This window comes from Anguilla anguilla, chromosome 13, assembly GCF_013347855.1.
Source record: "Anguilla anguilla isolate fAngAng1 chromosome 13, fAngAng1.pri, whole genome shotgun sequence".
Taxonomy (NCBI): domain Eukaryota; kingdom Metazoa; phylum Chordata; class Actinopteri; order Anguilliformes; family Anguillidae; genus Anguilla; species Anguilla anguilla.
The window spans coordinates 4489790-4512849 of NC_049213.1; the positions used below are offsets into that span (position 1 = coordinate 4489790).

A 23060-nucleotide genomic window follows, 5' to 3' on the forward strand; every position below is an offset into this window, starting at 1 on the left:
GCCCCCCCCCACCCCCCCCCCCCCCCCCCCCCCCCCCCCCCCCCCCCCGCCCCCCACAGATCAGCACAGCTCGAGCGATTCAGCGCCAGCCCGCGAGATTTACCCCTCTCTGCCAACACCAGGCACACGGCATTCCGAGCTTCCGCTATTATTCCCGAAACCCCTGCCACATCTCCATAACTCTGTCTGAGGGCGATTAGTAAAGAGGGGAGGCTGGACTCCTGTGGCCACACAGACACTCTCTCTCACACACACACACACACACACACACTATACACACACACACACACACACACACACACTACACACACACACACACACACACACACACACACACACACACACACAGACACACTATACACACACACATACACCCACTATACACACACACACACACACACACACACTACACACACACACACACACACACACACACTATACACACACACATACACCCACTATACACACACACACACACACACACACACTATACACACACACATACACCCACTATACACACACACATGCACATACATACACACACCACACACACACACACACACACTATACACACTATACACACACACACACACACACAATACACACACTACACACACACACACGCTATACACACACACACACACACACTATACACACACACACTATACAGCACACACATACACACGCTATACACACACACACACACCCACTATACACACACACACACACCCACTATACACATACACCTACACCCACTACACACACACACACACACACACAGTTACAGGAACTGTGAGCCCAGGAACCCAGAGTCGGTTTAAATCAGGTCCCTGCACCCTCACTTGTGTCAATGAAAGTTTCTTTCTTCAGGAAGGGGATCGCAATGGTGATGGGGAAAACAATCACTGAAATTTAATTTGTTGCAAAACACAAAATACAGAACACCTCCAAAATAATCTATACTGTACTCTATACACAAAATCTATACATTACAACCAAGATTGTGGAGGTGTACATTGTGTTTTACAGGCACCAAAGAAGACAGAAATAATACAAAAATATCATACATACAGAATCATATATACATTCATACAAAAAAGCAGAGCAGCCCATAAAACACATGTAAAGATACAAGGGAATTCATATTTCAAAATACATATATGCTAGCCCATCCCTGGATAGCATCACTGATATTCTGTGCAACAAGAACTAATATTGCCTCCGAAGCAAGCTGTTTAAAATGTGTTAATTTGGGGGTCCTCTGCAGGTACTGGAACCCCATTGTTTTTGTTTGGATTCTTTTTTTTTTTCCTTTTTTTAAAAAGTTTTTTTTCTGACCATTGACCTCAAAAGAATTTTTGCTGGCATGTCCAAGGACTGTCAAATTTAATAGGCTTGTTGGGATGGCTGAACTCCTGGATCTTCTCAAATATGGCACAAGTTGGGCACCTGCCAGCACTACGGTGCACATAACAAATTTCCGCGCCTCATCAGGGCCTCCACCTGTTCGCCCTACAGACACTGGTCCCACTCCTCATGAGGAACAAATCTGCCTCAAATTGCCCCTGGGTACATTTTCCACCATTTTGAAATAAAAATAAAAAAGAGTGTTTGCAAATTGTTACTTGTTAAATGACAGATTACCGAACAAAATTAACTGGGTGTGAAGCCAAAAGACGAGTATAAGACGATGGAAGCACTCCAAGGCACGAATGCTTTTCTCTTTGTTTTTTATTCACTATAAACAGAGCAGTACAACAAAACAGCTTTTAGCCAATGCCTTTTTCAGAGACTATAAAGTTCACTTTTTTTACCCCTGGAATTTTAAAAGAAGAGAATTTTGGTCTCCATTTTTGCCTTGAAGTGTCTCCACCCTTATTTTATTGGCTGTTAAAACAAACATGTTTTGGCTGCATTTATTAAACTGCAGCATGAAAACACGAAATGGCTGAACCCTCATTGGTCATGAGAAATGCATTCAATACAGCGAGAAGATGTATCACCCCTGAATTAAAAAACTGAACACATAATTATCCCTGCAGGCAATCCACACTAGTTCAGCCTTGCAGTGCTAGAGTAAATTAGAAGTGAATTACCCTGTTCATTAAATTAGCTAATCGAATTCTGGCAAACAACAGCACATTTTGTGCTTCTGATCAATCTTTTAAGATGAGATATTGTTTTTTTTTTCATATGGTGTCTCAAAGCAGATGTGCTGATCTAGGATCAGTTTTCCAGTCCATATCCCAGCCTTACAAATTATGTGTCTCGATGCAAGACTGATTCAGGATCAGCACCCCTACTCTGAGACACTTTATGAATACAAACCCTGATGAATCCAAAGTGCTCAGACCAGCAAAACAAGGGCCAGGAGTGTGCATGTAGCAGAAAATTAAATGTTTCCGGCTTGTAAAGCCCATATGTAAGGGAATGTGCTGCCTTTCATCAATGCAGAGGGAATCTACCGTGGTCACACAGACCAGCAGATCTAGAGCAAGTCTGCAGTGATCACACAGACCAGCAGATGTAGATGGAATCCACAGTGATCACACAGACCAGCTGATGTATTGGGATTCTACAGTGATGACACAGTACAGCAGATCTAGTGGGAATCTACAGTGATCACACAGACCAACAGATCTATTGGGAATCTACAGTGATTACACAGACCAGCAGATCTAGAGGGAATCTACAGTGATCACACAGACCAGCAGATCTAGAGGGAATCTACAGTGATCACACAGACCAGCAGGTGGCTCAGTCTCAGGGGTAAGGGGGGTTGAGCTGTGTTTTGGCTTGTACTCAGCCAACCCCTGTAGGCTTGCACAGACAGATTAGGACTGAATAGAAAGCTCTGCACTCCTACATGATTTAAAGTTAAATAAACCCTTAAAGGGGCACTCCAGCCAAAAAGATATCATTTAATGTCGTGTTCCTCGCCTTTACAATAACATATATCTAATGTGTGGTATATTAGCCCACAACAAAGAAAACAAACAGAGCCCCGCCCCCAAATGATGATGTCAGCTGAGTTTAACTCCCCCCCCCCCCCCCCTTTTTCTTTATAGTGTTGTGTCCCAGTGCTTTTGGTGTTACGTCCCAGTGCTGTAGGTCTTATGTACCAGTGCTTTTGGTGTTACGTCCCAGTGCTGTAGGTCTTATGTACCAGTGCTTTTGGTGTTATAGTAAGTCCCAGTGCTTTTGGTGTTATGTACCAGTGCTTTTGGTGTTACAGTATGTCGCAGTGCCTCCATCGGTGCTGACAATCGCAGTTGCTCTTCGAAGTACCGCCCTCCTCCTCGCTGCAACTCTATGGTTTGCCTTGCCATTGTCGGGTCCCATTTTGAATAATAACCCGCAATCTTATCCTCTCCACTGCCCACCTTCTCTCCATTTCATTGTAAATATACCCCCCACCACCACCCTGCCGCCCATTGTTTTTGAATAAATTTTCTAGTCATCGAGACAGAAAACATTGACAGGGCAAAACGGCAGATACAAGCTTTCCACGAATGCATCGAACTCAAAAAAGCAAAAACAGAGACACAAGGTCTCTGCCTCACTCGCAGCCTGTCTTTCTGCAGGCTCATATTAGAGACTGAGCATCTGGAATGCTGCTGATTGCTTCTGATGCCAGGAGTACATATGCCGTGTGATTGCTTGCCGAGGAACCGCACAATCTGCACTGCGCATGCAGGACGCGTGGGTCTCCCAGTGTCTTTCAGTGTTTACTGTGCTGTCTGGACCTACATTTGCAAAATTTCCGGGAAAATGGTCAATAAAAGTTCCCCACAATATTGCGTTGTAAGACCCCCCAAAATGAGGTGATGCAGTGAAAACTTCAGTGAGGATTGTTTAAAAACTGCTGCAGAACAGCAAGAGAGAAAATGTAATTTAAAAGCCGGGTCTGACCGCCTTGCGTTCTACAGGCTGAGAAACAGCCAATAAGCAGCCTGGCTGAGCAGATGCTATACCCGCACCACGGTTCTCTCTACAGGCTGAGAAACAGCCAATCAGCAGCCTGGCTGAGCAGATGCTAAACCCACACCAGAGGCTGAGAAACAGCCAATCAGCAGCCTAGGTGACAGATGCTAAACCCACACCAGAGGCTGAGAAACAGCCAATCAGCAGCCTAGGTGACAGATGCTAAACCCACACCAGAGGCTGAGAAACAGCCAATCAGCAGCCTGGCTGAGCAGATGATATATGCACACTGTGGTTCTCAGGTCTGCAGCTACCACAGCTGAGCAGAGACGCATTACAGTACATCCCTGCCAGTCAGCAGGTGTTCTTGTCCACAGCAACTTTTACAGCTTTTGACACTGTACCCATTACACAGCTGGATTTTTACTGAAGCAATGCAGGTTAAGCACTTCGCTTAAGGGTACAGCAGCAGTGTCCTACCCGGGAATTGATTTTGCGAACTTTGGGTTATAAGCCAAGCCAGCCACGTTTCCCAAACCATTATATTACACTGCCACCACATTCCCAGTGTCCCAACTGCTATCCTAGATGGAAGCAAAATGTCTGTCTTTCTGTTGCAGTAGTGCTCAGAAAAATCTGAGCAGAGTGTTTTGGTGTAAAATAATGTGTACTTGTAAACAAGCCAATGTAAAGAGGAATTTTCTGCCTGAAATGAGGTCTTAGTGTCTCTTGGGTCGGTGGTCTCTGAAAAATGAATCAGTAAATGCTTCTGCTTTCAGCATTATTGAACAGTTTTCCTGGCAGGGTCAGCGCAGCTGAAGCGTTCACTGAGGGATTATGCGCCCGCAGCTTCATAAATATCGGCCAGACAGTCGAACGCACAAACGCACTGAGGAACATCCACACTAGCTCTGTGCCGCTGCTGTTTCAGAGCAGACGGTGCTTTAAGGCTTTTTCTGTGAACCGATTTTCTTGCGCCGTCGCCATGGTGCAAATCCATCCATTATTTATACCAACTGATCCTGAGCAGGGTCGCGGGGGGGGGGGGGGGGGGCTGGAGCCTATCCCAGCGTGCATTGGGCGAGAGGCAGGAATACACCCTGGACAGGCCGCCAATCTGTCGCAGGGCACACACACGGTCGGATTCGAACCGCCGACGTCGCGGCTCGCATTGAGCATGTGGTTAGCGCTCTATGGGCTGCGCCACTAGAGGCCCCCCGATCGGAGCTTCTTATCACACGCCAGCTCACACAGACGTGAGTCAGAGGAAGACGCTTCACCTGCATCTGAAGAGGCAGACTTGTGGGCTCCTGATTGACCGGCGCGGGTTGATTGGTGCACGGTTTATGAGACGTGGTCATCATGGCCAATCAACCGAGACCTCCCCATCCATGGGCTGAATCAGAGCTTAACTGGCTGAGCGACCCAACAGCTCCCACAGTGGAAGATACTCACACGCTGTGGCGATTGATGAGCCCTGCAAGGAATTACGTCCAATACAGTAGCTGCACAGCGACACTCGATCCCGCGTCCAGCCTGTTAGGCCAGCAATACAGGGACTGCCAGTGAAATACACGACCCGACTGATCTGCTCTTGGGAGGAGTAGAGGGCAGTCACTAGATGAGATGACACATTAAAACTACTAATAATCTCCATTGGCATTCGCAGCAAAGCAGCAAATCAAAGGAGAACTACAGTGCCTGCAGTGTAGCTTCACTGACATGTTAAAAAATCAGCAGCTCAAGCCACCTTTGTGACAGGGACTGTTCAGAGAAAATGTACTCACATGTTAAATGAGCTGTGGGCACAGGACGTTTCAAAACCACCACTCTGTAGAGATGACCAGTGTCTTACATGTATTTGAAATTACACGTATTTGTATTTGATTGAAATGTCAGTGTATTTGTATTTGATTGAAATTTCAGTGTATTTGCATTTGATTGAAATGTAAATGTATTTGAATTGTATTTTCGTGTATGTATTTCATATGAAATGCAGGTTACTTGCCTGTATTTTCAGTGGTTTTTAGTACCTGCAAGGCAACGCACACCTGAAGCTCATGAGTTTATTTGGAAAGTATTTTGTATATTTTAGTGCAGATTTGCCAGTAATTTGGTCTGTGCCATTCAGCCCATGTCCATTCTCTCTAACAGGCCAGACCCAGAACCCCCTGCCCGCCATGCTCTGGCCCCCCGAACTGCCCAGACCCCCCCCCCCCCCCCCCCCCCCCCGCACCCCTGCCCCCCGGCATCTGGACTACAGCTGGTCCCTCAGAGCCACGCCCCTAGCCCCGCCCTCCTCCCTCGGCAATAGGATGCCCAGCAGGAAGTTTCCTTTACCCAGTACAGCTGCCTCCAAATCAGCACCATTTTAAATGTTTCATTTTCTACAAAACTGGACTGTTTTCATATTTTATGTCGGTCACTGTCTGTAATTATGTGTGCCGATATTTTGGGCCACATTATTCTCTTCAAAAAGAGAATTTTAATCTTAGTGAGACTAATCTGGTAAAATATATAAATGAAGTAAATTGTGTCATCAAAACTGCCCTGTAACAGTATTCTTTTCTTTGTAGAATGTTCAGCACGACAAACAAATTAGTGAATATTCCCTTGCTAATTTACAAGTTAGCAGTGAATTTGGGATTATGCGCAGATTGCAGTGATTGTCTCAGAGGTACAATAAATAGCAAACTGCTCACAATCTCTGCTTGAAACCACGTTGCGGCATTAGATGAGACAGCATCTTAAATGGAAACGCTCTAAAATCTTACTCCTGTTAACAGTTCAAAACGAACCTTGAGGAGCTGTGGAACAGTAAGGATCCTTCCCTCCCCTCTTACAATGCACAAAGGTGAGAACTGCACAGGTCAGCATTTTTATAAATAAACCATGGTCATCGCATCAAAAGCGCAAAGTTCCTCATTTCTCACTCGTGCTGCCCCTGCAGTCTGGCTCCTCAGCCCTGCCTGGGGGAGAGAAGGCCTGGCGAAACCCTGTTACTCTGAGGTCAGCCAGTCAGTGTGGAATGCTGTTTCTGCCACAGCCAATCACGGCCAACTTCGTTAGGAATGCTTTGTCCTTTCAAATGAGGCTGACGAAGCGCGAGATCACACCTGAAGGAAGGCAAAAAACAAAATCCTGTGTGCGGTAGGGGGGCACGTCACGGTACTTTCGTATTTAATTTGCCGTGAAAAAAACCGTCGGTCTGATGGGATTGTCTGCTTCTGATGAAAAAGCTGAAGAGGGAGAGGGAGGGCAGAGAGATGTGGAGTCCTGAGGGTTCTGCGCGCTTTCCCTCGCTGGTGCGCAGTCGAGCGCCACGGCGGTCATGTGACGGGGCCGGCGTCCGGCCTCGGGGCCGAGGGAGCGGAACGCTCAGGTCCCAGAGATGAACCGGCCCACGAGGCGGTGGACACTGACACCTGGTGGCCACGGCGAGTACTGCACGTCTTGTTTTCATTCTACATCATTTTGAAAAAGTCCCCTCAGGGTTTTTTTGTAATTCAGCTGCCACTGAAAATTAAATTTACTGCGCAGTCAAATGGGTAATTAGATTCCGTAGGATTTGAGGCATAAACACTGTATAATTACGGGGAGCTTTCTTTCAAGCACACCTCGTCAAGCTCAGTTAGCACAATTGAATAAATGATTGGTTGACCTGGAAAGCTAGAGCACAGCCCTTTCCAAAAAGTTATTTTTTTAAAATGGAAACAGACTGCAGAGAATAGCAGAAACATAGAAAAAAGATAGATAGAGAATCTAATGTTCTGACGTATTTCTATATGTATGTTTTGGAAATATTTGTTATTATTATTACAGGCATTTAGCAGACGCTCTTATCCAGAGCAACTTACACTGTATCCAATTATACAGTTGAATATATACTGGAGCAATGCAGGTTAGGTACCTTGCTCAAGGGTACAACGGCAGTGTCCTACCAGGGAACTGAACCTGCGATCTTTAGGTTACAAGATCAACTCCTTAGCCATTATACTAAACTGCCACCAAAGTGTAGTATTTGCAAGTGTATGTCATGCCAGTAAAGCATTTTGAATTTGAATTTGAGTAACAGAGAAAGAGTGTGAGAGAGGTAGAGAGAGACAGTGTGCGTGCATGTGCAAGAGCAAAAATGGGCAGTCTATTTACATGCTCCTTTTCTTCTGAACCAGCTGTAAAATAGGGCCTATTCATGTGTAAGAAACAGTGAGGCATGGAGAGTGAGAGAGACTAGGAGACAGAGAGAGAAACTGAAAGAGGGAGAGTGTACAGTAAGTGTGTGACAGAGAGAGACAGAGAGGGAGAGAAAGTGTGAGTGGGTGACAGTGAGAGAGAGAGAGAGAAACAGAGAGAGAAAACTGAGTTTCACCTAATTCACACATGACATTACACCAGCTAACATACACAAATACCACGCACACACACACAAAGTTGTATTGTGCTTATATGTTTATTGTTTGTTGTACCCACGCTTTGGCAATACGCATATATATATATATATATATATATATATATATATATATATATACATATATACGTCATGCCAATAAAGCTTATTTGAATTGAACTGAATTGAGAGAGTTAGAGAGAGAGAGAGAGAGAGAGAGAGAAAGCATGAGTGTGTGACAGAGACAGACAGAGAGAGAGACAGAGAGGGAAGGAGAGAGAGAGAGAGAGGGAGAGAGAAAGCATGAGTGTGTGACAGAGACAGACAGAGAGAGAGACAGAGAGGGAAGGAGAGAGCGAGAGAGAGAGAGAGGGGGAGAGAGAGAAGCAGGAAGTCCGGGCCTGTGTGTCAGTGCGTCAGCCTCTTGCACCACAGAGTAACTCTGCTCTGTGGCTTCCTCCTGTCCCCCTGCTGACCTGCTGACCTGCTGAACAGGTGTGAGCACAGCTGGAGCGGCCCCCAAAACCGCCCGCCCCGCTCACTTCCCCCGGCCCTCCCCCCTCCTCCTCCTCCTCCTCCTCCTCCTCACGCCGGCCCCGCCCCGCCCCCTCGCCGGCTCCGCCCTCTTCCTGGCACAGGGTGCGGCGCAGAGCGGCGTCTGACGGGGTCAGATTCGGGGAGAGCGTCGAAGCCGGAGACCTCACCATGTCCAGGCCCAGCACCTACCAGCACAAGCTGGCCGAGAAGCTGACCCTCCTGAACGAGCGAGGCGCGGGGGTGCTGCTGCGCATGAGCTACATCAAGAAGGTGAGCGATTGGCCGGCCCCGTCGCTCGGGGCGACGGCCAGCTCCGTCTTCCTCCGGTGAGGGGAAATCGGAGTGACCGGAGGGGGGGCTCTGAGGGGACAGATAAGCTCTTATCTCTGTACCGCGTACGCTCAGGGCCAGGGGGTCCAGCACCGCTGTTAAGGGGGGGGGGGGGGGCAGCACCGCTGTTAAGATCACACTCGGTTGCTCAGTTCTGGGGGTTCCGCTGGCGTTAAGACTGTGGCGTAACCGAGGGAAACAGACTGGGGCCTCAGTTCCTCGGCAGACAACCCCCAGCGCTGTCTGACGGAGCTCAGGCGCACGGTCACGTTAAAACTGTTCTTCTCCGTTAAGCAAGATGCCCTCCGAGTCTCATGCGGCGCTGGGAAGCACCTTTTCCACGCCAGCTTGCGCGAAGCTTCAGCGAAATGTTTGCAGGAGACGTGTCCTTGTTTTGCAAACCTGGGTCAGACGCTACGTTTCGACACCCCGCAGACCCACGGCACGCTACGGCTATTTCGACATGTAGACCCCTCACGGGCTGGCGGACGACTGGGAGAGAAACATCCGTTTTCAGCAACATGCAGAAGGAAGCGTTCTCTCTCACGCAGCCTTGTTGGGCAGTAAGGTGCTGACACCCTCAGAGATGCGTGTCTAGTCTATAAAGACTATTCCACACAGGACCGCCGTGACGAGAAACAGAGGACGAGGGTTTTAGCGTTTAGCGACAGCGGTGGCGTTTCTGGTGCTATGGAGGGCTCCTCGCCTCCTTCCTTAGCTCTGCTCTTAGCGCATCAAAAGAGGAAGTTCACACAGGAAGTGGGCCACAGCTCAGTGTTTCAAACGCCTCAGACGGCAGAGCGAGCTAACAGCAGTTAGCCCAAAACTGCGCAGCAAAGCACGAAACACTCACATCCCCTTATTAAAATAAAGCCCTAAACTCCGTGTAATCCGGTCTGTGTCAGAACTGTTTGAAACGGTACGCATAAAATAGCTATATCCGCTTGTCATTGCGATGAAATAGGAATTTATCAAGTCATTTTGCTTTTTTTAGAAAGCATGACATCATTGACGTGGGTGCGTCTGAACAGAAAGCAGGAAGTTATTATGCACAGTCCAGCCGTTCTTATTATTACTATTTCCATAAATCCAAAATCTGCAAGTGTCAGATGCCGCCTGAGACAAACGCCAACCAAAAATATTTGATCTCAGACGCATACGCTTCTCATACATATCAAAACTGGAACTTTTTTGGAAAATAGCCATATTAGGCCAGGCTGTTAAATTGACAAAGTTGCTACCACATTTCTTGGACACATACTGTACAGCAGATGAATATTTAACCTGGAGTTAAATCTCACAGGTATGGTGTAAAGGCACAAACTCAGCCATGCTACCGCAAATGTTCCTGTCATCCTGTCCAGCAACATCTAAAGACAAATTCTCCACTTAAGAGCTCACACAAGATGGAGACCTCTTCTCAAAAATGTACAGTCTATAAAACTCTAAATCCCATGGTGCATCGCATCACCATCAATCTATTGCTGCACCTGTTTGTGCTGAAAATGATTTGATACAGCAGAACAATACAGTATACTGTAGGTGTACATTACAAAAATCAAAGCTATTTTGCTTGAATTAAACAGACAAATGAAGAAAATCAAAGGCATAAAAACAGACACAGAACAAAGAGAAAGATCTCAGACAGGGCCAGCTATACTGATATGAATTTTAAAAGATAAAATAAATTAACAGGTTTTGACTAGTCATTTTGTCAGTGGAATAGCTGAATATATCCTGAAATCTGTTGAGGAATTGCGTGTGGAAAGGTTTCTGTTTTAAAAATGTAATTTGACTGAGATGAAGCTCTTTCCCCAGTGTGCACAGACCCTAAACTCCGCCCCTCCTTTCTCTTTCCCAGGTGTGCACAGACCCCAAACTCCGCCCCTCCTTTCTGGCGGAAAAGGCCATGGAACCGGCCATCAAACACATCAACAAGAAGTTCCCTAACATCGACTTCAGGGGCAGCAGCGTGAGTTCCCCGCTTAGGTTCCCCAGCGCCTTTCTAGAACCTTCCGCCATCCAGCCGCGCGGCATGCCTCTTCCCAGAATGCACGCTTACGCCCTGCCAACACGCCGCCCAGCTAAAATACGCGTCACAAAATACACCTCCCACATAACTATATCTATAAAGCTCAATGAAAAATGGCGGAGGCATTCGTAGCTTTGCAGTCGGCACTGAGGTCTGCAGTTTTATTTCTAGGTTGTTTTCAATGTTCATGTCATTGATTTCAGCTGTCAGGCACTTCCTGCTTTGGACCTTTTTTAGTCTACTGCACTTCCTGCAAATCTGTGTTTACTTTTTCATCAAGAAAGTTCTTTCACAGTGGTTATGTCACAGCATCTGCCCTGAAATAACTTTCGGTCAGAAAAGTGAAGTTACTTGAATTGGAATTGAATTTGAATGTATGGTTTGTGTGGTATCACATATAAAATGCATTTGAAACTCACATAAAACACGTCTGAAAGGCTACCCCTCCCTGCTCTGATTTCCTGTGGTCTCCACCTGCAGAATCACCTGAACAACGTCCAGAAGCAGAAGTCGGAGGTGCTGTGTGGCCTGAGCAGCTTCTACCACTCCTTCCTGGATGTGATGGAGTTCAGGGTAAGAGAGCTGCCTCAGTCAGAACAACTTCAGATCTACAGAAGCTGGTGTGGAGGCATGGGGGGGTGGGGATGGGTTTGGGCATGGCTGGGGGGGGGGGGGGCGTACTGTGACACAGCTTGTGCTGTGACATTACGAAGCTTCGTCGGCATCGAGGCTCACCAGTGATTTAGGAGCAGTGACTGCGGTGTGCTGATTGTTTACTCTCTCTCACTCCTGCCCCTGTGTGAGCTGTTGGATGGGCGTGTTTTATGGGTGGGGGTGGGGCTAACTCAACACAGTCACTGTGACTGTGCCCCCACCGGGGTGGTACACAGTAGCCATTTTGCACCAGAACACTCAGCTCAGGTCAGCTGAGGTGAGGTGGGTGAGGTGGGTGGGGGTGGGGCGGTGGGGGGTGTTGGGAGAGGGTTATTACTGGGGTAGTTAGACTGAAGGAGATGATGAGATAGACAGGTTTGTTACTCTGCATACATGAACCCCATCTTTTGTCCCCCCCTTCTGCCTCATAAGTTTCATGAGAACTTTAATAACCATGGTTAGCCAGCACCGTGGCTTAACGTCTCATCTGAACCACACCTCCTGCAGCACAGTGTCCCCATCGCCGGGGCCTCGTGGCTTTACTGTGGCTGGGATGCAGGTACTGCCGTCCGAGCTCTAATCAAGCGGGGACACCTGCTCGGCTTCAGTCGGGAGCAGAATCCGCGGCGCTGCGGCGGGATTGGCCCGCTCCGGCAGGGCGGTGCCTTAGTACCGACAGGCTCCCAGAACACTGGGATAAGAGGGCAGTGACTGCGGGCGCGGCGTAATCCCCCTCAAGCCCACGGTAATGAAGAGCCCTGTCTGTGAAGCAGCCCTAGCCTCTCAGATCAGAGCCGATATGACACAGCAGGAGGGCGATATGATGAGACGCAACTCGAGCGCCGTCTTTTGCCTCTTCAGTAATTTGCAGCCCGGGCTAGACTGCACGGTACACTGAAGGTCAGGGTCAGTACAGAACGGCGCAGGTCTCTTCAACAGCTCCCTTTCACGGTTTACTCAGCTTGGGCTGAAGCTATTGATTAAAATCCCCTTCAGGTTCAATGGTATTTCCATTTCTTTCTTCTGTAAAGCTGTAACTGATCCTCCATTGATCCTCTTTCTCAATCTTCCCCCAGGACCACGTGTATGAGCTTCTTAACACCATCGACGCCTGCCAGTGCTTCTTCAATATAGTGAGTACGGAAAACTGCCCCCCCCCCCCCTCTTTATAGGGGAATCTAAAATGTGATCCAACTTCATTTCAAATACTTTAACCACCATTTTTACACACCAGTCAAATTCCCGAAGGTTACTGACACGTGTTCTCACGGATGGCCAGGAAAAAATGGTCCTTTCAGAGGAATGTTAATTTTTATTTTTCATTTTTAATTATTGGCTGCAACAGTACAACATCACAGAATGAATCTACATTTGAAATGTTGTGTATATGTCTATAAGTCACGCCAATAGGTCACTTCTTACCTCTCCAGATGGAATGCTGGGATTTGGGGGAGGGTCATTTGGATGAACACAATCTTCTCTGGCAGAAGACAGTCACAATAAAGAGATTATACAGAATGTGGCTGTCCAATCACAGACCCCTCATAGATGGCTGTGCGTTAGGAAACTGGGCTGTCCAATCACAGACCCCTCATAGACCTTACAGCTATGGTGGCCATGTAGAGTGTCAGTTAGGAAACTGGGCTGTCCAATCACAGACGCCGCATAGATCTCACAGCTATGACGGCCATGTAGAGTGTCAGTTAGGAAACTGGGCTGTCCAATCACAGACCCCCGATAGATCTCACAGCTATGGTGGCCATGTAGAGTGTCAGTTAGGAAACTGGGATGTCCAATCACAGACCCCTCATAGATCTCACAGCTATGACGGCAGTGTAGAGTGTCAGTTAGGAAACTGGGCTGTCCAATCACAGACGCCGCATAGATCTCACAGCTATGATGGCCGTGTAGAGTGTCAGTTAGGAAACTGGGATGTCCAATCACAGACGCCGCATAGATCTCACAGCTATGACGGCCATGTAGAGTGTCAGTTAGGAAACTGGGCTGTCCAATCACAGACCCCCGATAGATCTCACAGCTATGGTGGCCATGTAGAGTGTCAGTTAGGAAACTGGGATGTCCAATCACAGACCCCTCATAGATCTCACAGCTATGACGGCCGTGTAGAGTGTCAGTTAGGAAACTGGGATGTCCAATCACAGATGCCGCATAGATCTCACAGCTATGACGGCCATGTAGAGTGTCAGTTAGGAAACTGGGATGTCCAATCACAGACGCCGCATAGATCTCACAGCTATGATGGCCGTGTAGAGTGTCAGTTAGGAAACTGGGCTTGTAACTGACATTACAGGGCCCATTCCCAGGTAGAGCACTGCAGTTGTGTCCTTGAGCAAGGTGCTTAACGTGAATAACTTTAGTACACACACACACACACACACACACACACACACACACACAGACTGTATCCAGCTGTGTTAATGGGCTGCATGTGAGGGAATGACAGATGTGTAAGTTGCTCTGGATAAGAGGGTCAAATGCCCAAATGGATAAAATGTAAATGGCCACCTTTTAATTAGGAGCTCGCTTCTTTGGAAACAATCAGAGATCTATAAGCATGGGCCTCTGTATGGAGCCTGGATAAGAGTAAATGGTAAATGGACTGCATTTATATAGCACTTTTATCCAAAGCTCTTTACAATTGATGCTTCTCGTTCACCAGAGCAATTAAGGGTTAGGTGTCTTGGTCAGGGAACACTTCGACACGCCCAGGGCAGGGGATCGATCCGGCAACCCTCCGACTGCCAGACAACCGCACTCACCTCTTGAGCTATGCCGCCCCCCATAGCGTGTCTGCTAAGCGATTGTAATGGAATGCAATGCAATGCACTGTAATGTAATGTAATGTGTTTGACCCAGTTTTGGCAACACTGGGAGCTGGATACTGAAATGCCAGTTCACTCTCTCTCTGACGTTGCAGACGGTGAACTTCGGCTTCACCAAGAGATACCTGGACCTGATTGTGACCTACACCTCAGTCATCGTGATGCTGTCCCGCATCGACGACAAGAAGGCTCTGGTGGGCATGTACAACTGCGCTCACGAGATGTCCAACGGCTCCAGGTAAAGGCGTATTCCTTCGGGACCACAGCAGATTCCCCCAGAGGGGGGACAATAAGAGGCCCCCCCGTGCCACCTACAGTACCTGTGAATAATGTAGTCCTGTTAACTCCATCACCAAAAAACACATTCTGACTGGTGCTTTGACAGAAAAACGCAAAGACGACGACAGCTCATCTCTCTAAAGGCCCGCTTTTCAGAAATCACTGCTCATGATTGCACAGACCTGACCCTTGACCTTTGATGTAATTGGCTGGAACACAAAGCGTTTCCCTTCCAGGAAATGAACTGAGGCAGCACAGTGACATTTCATACACAGCCATTTCAAATAACCTGCCTCCTGACATCTCATTAAAGGAATGATGTGTTGACATGCACACACACTCTCTCTCTCTCTCTCTCTCTCTTTCTCTCTCTGTATCTCTGTCTCACTTCAGTTCAATTCAAAATGCTTTATCGGTATGACACATTTCAATATGTGTTGCCAAAGCTTTACTCAAAGGCATAAGAAAGTATATAAACTACAGTGCAATGTCATGTATTGTAAACAACTAATCATAACAAATGCACGCAAATACATAAACTAATAATTATTGTAGACTAAGCTGTGGCAGCTGTGGCAGGTAGCTACATAATTGCCTCTCTCTCTCGCATACACACACAGAGTGTTTCACACATACGGTATCACACATACATTTGTGTGATATAATATAACGGCTTTAGGCTACTGATGTTACATACAGGTGAACACAGCCAGCCAGCTAGTTAAAATACAATAATAGTTAACATACTGTTATGTATCGCAATGTAACGCATGTAATGTACCATGAGGTAATGCACTGTAATATACCATGCAGTGTAGAGTAATGTACTGTAATGCACTGTAATATACCATGCAGTGTAAAGTGATGTACTGTAATACACTATAATACACCATGCAGTGTAGAGTAATGTACTCTAATGCACTGTAATGTACCATGCAGTGTAGAGTAATGTACTGTAATACACTGTAATATACCATGCAGTGTAGAGTAATGTACTGTAATACACTGTAATATACCATGCAGTGTAGAGTAATGTACTGTAATGCACTGTAATATACCATGCAGTGTAAAGTGATGTACTGTAATACACTATAATACACCATGCAGTGTAGAGTAATGTACTCTAATGCACTGTAATGTACCATGCAGTGTAGAGTAATGTACTGTAATACACTGTAATATACCATGCAGTGTAGAGTAATGTACTGTAATACACTGTAATATACCATGCAGTGTAGAGTAATGTACTGTAATGCACTGTAATATACCATGCAGTGTAAAGTGATGTACTGTAATACACTATAATACACCATGCAGTGTAGAGTAATGTACTCTAATGCACTGTAATGTACCATGCAGTGTAGAGTAATGTACTGTAATACACTGTAATATACCATGCAGTGTAGAGTAATGTACTGTAATACACTGTAATATACCATGCAGTGTAAAGTGATGTACTGTAATACACTGTAATATAACATGCAGTGTAGAGTAATGTACTGTAATGCACTGTAATATACCATGCAGTGTAGAGTAATGTACTGTAATGCGCTGTAATGTACCATGCAGTGTAGAGTAATGTACTGTAATGCGCTGTAATGTACCATGCAGTGTAGAGTAATGTACTGTAATACACTGTAATGTACTGTGACGTACTGTAGAGTTTCTCCTGTGTTGACCCGTGACCTCGTGCTGCTTCTGCAGTGACCCGGCCTACCCCCGACTGGGGCAGATGCTGATGGAGTATGAGCAGCCCTGGAAGAAGCTGCTGGAGGAGTTTGGCCCTCACACCAAGGTAGGCTGAGCTTGGGGGGGGGAGGTCATATAGTCATATGAAACATGTTTAATTCTACAGTCATATAAAGTAAACCATGTTAAATTCTATGGGGAGTGCAGAGAGGAGTGCAGTCTCTGTCGAGTGGCCAGGCCTGAAGCCAGACTGGTGGGGGTCGAGCAGGTTATTCTGAGAGAAGAAAGCAGAGAGTTGGTTAGATGCAGCTCGTTCAAGCGTTTTGGATAAAAAAGGAAGGCGAGATGACGGGGGGGTCTAGTGTGGGCTTCTTCAGCAGCGGGGTGATGTGGGCCCTCTTGAATGTGTCTGCTTGTACGCGTGTATGCTATACGTAAATTTGTGCGGTGGTCACACATTGTCCCTCAGAGTATGGCAAGAGAACACAAATTGTGCTGCTAGTATGCAGCAACCTTTCTCTTCTCCTAATAGGTAGGGTAATCTATCGTCATTGGGTATATCATTGAATTGGAGACATTTCTGGATCATTTTTTGGTAGAATTTTTGGTGAATTTGGTCAAATTTGGTGCATTCCATCAGGAAGTGTTTTTCTGTTTCAATTTGGTTGCCTTTGCATTGTTGACACAATCTTTTTTCTTCTGGCAACATGATTTTCTGTGCCTGCCAGTTTCTATAGCTAAGTGGTGGTCTGTACCTCATCAAGGTGGTTCTCAGTTTTTTTGTCAGTAACTGTGGTCAGGTAGTTCGCTACAGCATACTGTCTTTTTAGGGCCAAATAACATTTCATGTTACTTTTGCGATTTTGTTTTAGTTTTCCAGTAGGTTATATAATTGTGTTTCAGCTGTGTTGCAATTTGGTTTATTCTAATTATGTTTGTAGTTTTGTTCTGATCCTGAGCAGGTGAGGTGTTAGTGTGTGTTAGTGTATGTGGGGAACTAAGGCTCAGGACCAGCTGAGTGAGGGGATTGTTTGCTTTGCTCAACTCTTGGTATTGCAGGGCTTTGCATTGATGTGAGTGGGGGTCACTTTGTTTTAGGTGCTTCCAAAATTTGATTGATCTTTTTTTTGTATTTTTATATCTCTCTCTCTCCCCAGTCGGTGAGGGAGGCCTTGTTGTCGCTGCAGCTGGTGTACTGACAGTCTCTCTCTCTCTCTCTGCAGCTGGTGTACTGACAGTCTCTCTCTCTCTCTCTGCAGCTGGTGTACTGACAGTCTCTCTCTCTCTGCAGGCGGTGACGGAGTCCTTGTTGTCGCTGCAGATGGTCTACCCGCGCAGGAACCTCCCGGCGGATCAGTGGCGCAGCGCCCAGATGCTGAGCCTCCTCAGCGCCCCGGCCGCCATGCTGAGCCCCGCCTGCTGTGACACCGTGCGTACCGCGTAACCACCCCCCCTCCCGCCCTAAACCTGCCCCGCGCAACCACCCCCTCTCCCGCCCCACTCTAAACCTGCCCCCCTCAACCACCCCCTCTCCCGCCCCACCCTAAACCTGCCCCCCTCAACCACCCCCTCTCCCGCCCCACCCTAAACCTGCCCCCCTCAACCACCCCCTCCCCCGTCCCACCCTAAACCTGCCCCCTCAACCACCGCCTCTCCCGCCCCACCCTAAACCTGCCCCCCTCAACCACCCCCTCCCCCGTCCCACCCTAAACCTGCCCCCTCAACCACCGCCTCTCCCGCCCCACCCTAAACCTGCCCCCCTCGACCACCCCCTCTCCCGCCCCACCCTAAACCTGCCCCCCTCAACCACCCCCTCCCCCGCCCCGCCCTAAACCTGCTCCCCGCAACCACCCCCTCTCCCACCCCACCCTAAATCTGCCCCCTCAACCACCCCCGCCCCACCCCACCCTAAACCTGCTCCCCGCAACCACCCCCTCTCCCACCCCACCCTAAACCTGCTCCCCGCAACCACCCCCTCCCCCGCCCTAAACCTGCCCCCCGCAACCACCCCCTCCCCCTCCCCCGCCCTAAACATGCCCCCCTCAACCACCCCCTCTCCCGCCCCGCCCTAGACCTGCCCCCCGCAACCACCTGCTCCCCTGCCCCACCCTAAACCTGCCCCGCGCAACCACCCCCCCTCCCGCCCTAAATCTGCCCCCCGCAACCACCCCCTCCCCCGCCCCGCCCCAAACCTGCCCCCCACAACCACCCCCTCCCCCGCCCCGCGCTAGACCTGCCCCCCACAACCACCCCCTCCCCCGCCCCGCGCTAGACCTGCCCCCCACAACCACCCCCTCTCCCGCCCCACCCTAAACCTGCTCGCCTCAACCACCCCCTCTCCCGCCCCACCCTAAACCTGCCCCCCTCAACCACCCCCTCTCCCGCCCCACCTTAAACCTGCCCCCCTCAACCACCCCCTCTCCCGCCCCACCCTAAACCTTCCCCCCTCAACCACTCCCTCTCCCGCCCCACCCTAAACCTGCCCCCCTCAACCACCCCCTCTCCCGCCCCACCCTAAACCTGCCCCCGCAACCACCCCCTCTCCCTCCCCCGACCTAAACCTGCCCCCCACAACCACCCCCTCCCCCGCCCCACCCTAAACCTGCCCCCGCAACCACCCCCTCCCCCGCCCCACCCTAAACCTGCCCCCCTCAACCACCCCCTCTCCCGCCCCACCCTAAATATGCCCCCGTCAACCACTCCCTCTCCCGCCCCACCCTAAACCTGCCCCCCGCAACCACCCCCTCTCCTGCCCCACCCTAAACCTGCCCCCCTCAACCACCCCCTCTCCTGCCCCACCCTAAACCTGCCCCCGCAACCACCCCCTCTCCCTCCCCCGCCCTAAACCTGCCCCCCACAACCACCCCCTCTCCCGCCCCACCCTAAACCTGCCCCCCTCAACCACCCCCTCTCCTGCCCCACCGTAAACCTGCCCCCCTCAACCACCCCCTCTCCCGCCCCACCCTAATCCTGCCCCCTCAACCACCCCCTCTCCCGCCCCACCCTAAACCTGCCCCCTCAACCACCCCCTCCCCCGCCCCACCCTAAACCTGGCCCCCGCAACCACCCCCTCTCCCACCCCACCCTAAACCTGGCCCCCGCAACCACCCCCTCTCCCGCCCCACCCTAAACCTGGCCCCCTCAACCACCCCCTCTCCCGCCCCACCCTAAATCTGCCCTCGTCAACCAGCCCCTCTCCTGCCCCACCCTGAACATGCCCTGCCTCTAATCCAACCTGAGACGACCCTGCTTGTTGTGATTAATGAATTGGGGGGGGGGGGGGTGGTCTGAGCGTAAGGCAGTGGTATTCTCAGATCGGGTCCTGAAGCCATTCCTGAGCTCCACGGCGCTCCTCTCCATGATGAGCCTTTAAAGCAGCCTGACATGCCCCGTCTGTGTCTCTCCCCCCCACAGATGCCATGTGAGTACCTCGCCATGGACGTCATGGAGCGCTGGATCATCAGTGAGTATAAACCCCCTCACCCCCCGGTGCACAACACCAGCACAGGCTGGAACACTGCTCTGCTTTTCCTATTTGAGCCATTCTGAGCAGCTGGTTTGAAGAAGTCTGGAGCATTTATAGTTGGTCTAAAGCAGTCGTTGGCCGTCTGAAGCAGTCTGAGGCAGTTTGAAGTGGTATGAAGCAGTTGGAGGAGGCGTGAAGCAGTCTGAGACAGTTTGAAGCAGTTGGAGGCTGTCTGAAGCAGTCTGAGGCAGTTTGAAGTGGTATGAAGCAGTTGGAGGAGGCGTGATGCAGTCTGAGACAGTTTGAAGCAGTTGGAGGCTGTCTGAAGCAGTGTGAGTCAGTCTGAAGCAATTTGAGGCCATCTGAAGCAGCTGGAGGCTGTTTGAAACAGTTTGAGATGTGTGAATGCAAATTGCATCGGCCTGAATTTAGTTTTTGGGTTAAAATAAATGCATTGAATAGATAAGATAGCATGTATATTTGTACATTTGATATGTATATTTGAGTGCCAAAGATGGTGCATGAAAGCATTACATTAAACAATGGGTGACAGCACTGACATTACAAATAAAGAAAAAACTGTCATGTAATTGAAATGCACACTCAAAATTATGTATTTCATATCTAAAATTGGTTTCTCACATCTTTTCAGCATGGTTCATATCTCTTTGCCTCCTGCTAAGCAGTGTACACATCTGCCATTTTGATTGTAGTTTTACAGATGTGTTTTGTAGTTTATAGCGTTTCTCTCCCCCACACAGTCGGGTTCCTGCTGTGCCACAGCAGCCTGAACACAAACCAGGCCTCTCAGGACCTGTGGAAGATGGGTCTACGCAGCGGCCTGTACATCACGCTGATCCGGGATGAGCTGCTCAACATACACAAGGTCACCGAGGACTGCTTCGACAGTATCAAAGGGTGCGTCTGTCCGTTCGTCCGTCCGTCCGTCCGCAGTCAGCGCTACGCTAGCCACCCAGCTAGTCACATGACCTCGCAGCACTATGATTGTGACCAGGGTTACTCTCTGATGTGAGGTCTGCTTTACTTCCACACATGTGTTTTGCTAATAGTCAGCAGTGGGCAACCCAGGTTCTGATGAATGGTGACCTCTTTTGATCTGCCATTTCAAGTCCGCTCAAATATTGACCTCTGACACTACACTGGCTAAAAATGGATAGATCCTATTAGTTTACAGGGCACTAGTCTTACACACTGTAACTTCCCTTCCTGAAGAACGTCTGAGGAGTAGGAACTGGTGCTGCAGCCATGTGTGCATGGAGAGAATCTCTATGACATGCTGGGGATCTGACAGTGGCTGAAACAAACAGAGAGACCTACAGCTCTGGAGGAAATGTGTCATCAGTCTTCAGGGACAGAGTGAAGTGCAGAATCTCAGATTGGGATTAATGCTGTGCTGTAGTCCCTGGGGCCGCTGTAGATAATCTGGTCCTCACGCTGAAAGCAGAATCTCAGATTGGGATTAATGCAGTGCTGCTGTCACTGGGGCCGCTGTAGATAATCTGGTCCTCATGACGAACGCAGAATCTCAGATTGGGATTAATGCAGTGCTGCTATCACTGTGACTGCTGTACTAGATAATCTGGGCGTCACACCGAACGCAGAATAACTCATCTGTGGAGTGGAACAGCCAATTTTGGAAGTGGAAAAACAAACATGGTGCCGTAGAGATGGGTTTTCCTTGTCTTGGCTTTGAACGACTAAATGTAATGGAAATGTAGGACGCCGAGAGTCGGGGGAAAGTGGTGTTGCGCTGTTCACAAACGGCACAGAAGGGTTTCGCTCTTTAAGCAGACCGCCTCTTTGCTCTTAGCGCTCGCAGACACTCGTCTGTGTTGTGCGTGTGTGAGGGGCCTCTGTGCTCTGCCCGACCTCCCTCGTTAACCCCACAGGGCGGCTGTGTTCTCCCAACAGGTACAACAAGCGAATAGCGGACATCAAAGAGAGCAGGGAGCATGCCATCGCAAACTGGTGGGTGCGCGGGACGATGCGAAATATCTATGCAAATCAAATTCAAATCCTTCACGTAGGCAAAAAGAAGTTACATTAACATTTCTGCACTGTCAACGACGGTGATTTCAATGACTAAATCTGGCCTCTCAAAACTGTACTCCCATTTCCGTGTGTGTGTGTGTGTGTGTGTGTATGTGCATGCGTGTGTGTCTGTGTGTGTGCATATGTGTGTGTGTGTCTGTGTGTGCGTGTGTGTGTGTATATGTGCATGCGTGTGTGTGTCTGTGTGTGTGCATGTGTGTGTGTGTGTGTGCGTGTGTATATGTCTGTGTGTGTGTCTGGACTGAAGTGGAGCTTTGCACAGAGAGAGAAGACTCTACCTGCGGGGGGCGCTGAAAGAGCTGTCCAAAGTGCTGGAGGATGAACCGGGCCTGCTGGGGCCCAAGGTGTGTGTTATTCAATGTGTGCTCCAATTTACCATTCCCCCCTCCACTATTCACCCTCCCACCATTCACTGTTACAGCATTCACCCTTACACCATTTACCCTCCCACCATTCACCCTCCTACCATTCTCCCTCCCACCATACACCCTTACACCATTCAACCTCCCATCATTCACCCTTACACCATTCACCCTCCCACAATTCACCATCTCACCATTCACCCTTTCACCATACACCCTTACACCATCCACCCTCCCACAATTCACCATCTCACCATTCACCCTTTCACCATACACCCTTACACCATCCACCCTCCCACAATTCACCCTTTCATCATTTACCATTCTACCATTCATCCTCTCACCATTCACCCTCCCATCATTCACCTTTTCACATCACCAGCAGGAAATTTCTCATTCCCTGTCCATACATAGTAAAATGTCCAGCGTTTATTCTACGCTAACAATAGGGACTGTATATACTAATTTATTTAACACTGAACAT

The 23060-nt window shown here is 48.9% G+C and overlaps 1 protein-coding gene across 1 annotated transcript in view; it reads left to right on the forward strand.

The window, feature by feature from the left end:
• Positions 1–8930: 8930 nt before the first annotated feature.
• The window catches only part of nckap1l (NCK associated protein 1 like), a 42041-nt gene continuing 27911 nt past the window's right edge, over positions 8931–23060 (forward strand). The window contains exons 1-11 of the mRNA XM_035388716.1: positions 8931–9118; positions 11040–11150; positions 11691–11783; positions 12941–12997; positions 14803–14945; positions 16691–16781; positions 17967–18104; positions 20090–20138; positions 20903–21059; positions 22074–22130; positions 22462–22558. Coding sequence (XP_035244607.1) covers positions 9017–9118; positions 11040–11150; positions 11691–11783; positions 12941–12997; positions 14803–14945; positions 16691–16781; positions 17967–18104; positions 20090–20138; positions 20903–21059; positions 22074–22130; positions 22462–22558 — 1095 coding nt within the window. The 5' untranslated portion in view covers positions 8931–9016. The remainder of the gene's footprint in view (positions 9119–11039; positions 11151–11690; positions 11784–12940; positions 12998–14802; positions 14946–16690; positions 16782–17966; positions 18105–20089; positions 20139–20902; positions 21060–22073; positions 22131–22461; positions 22559–23060) is intronic.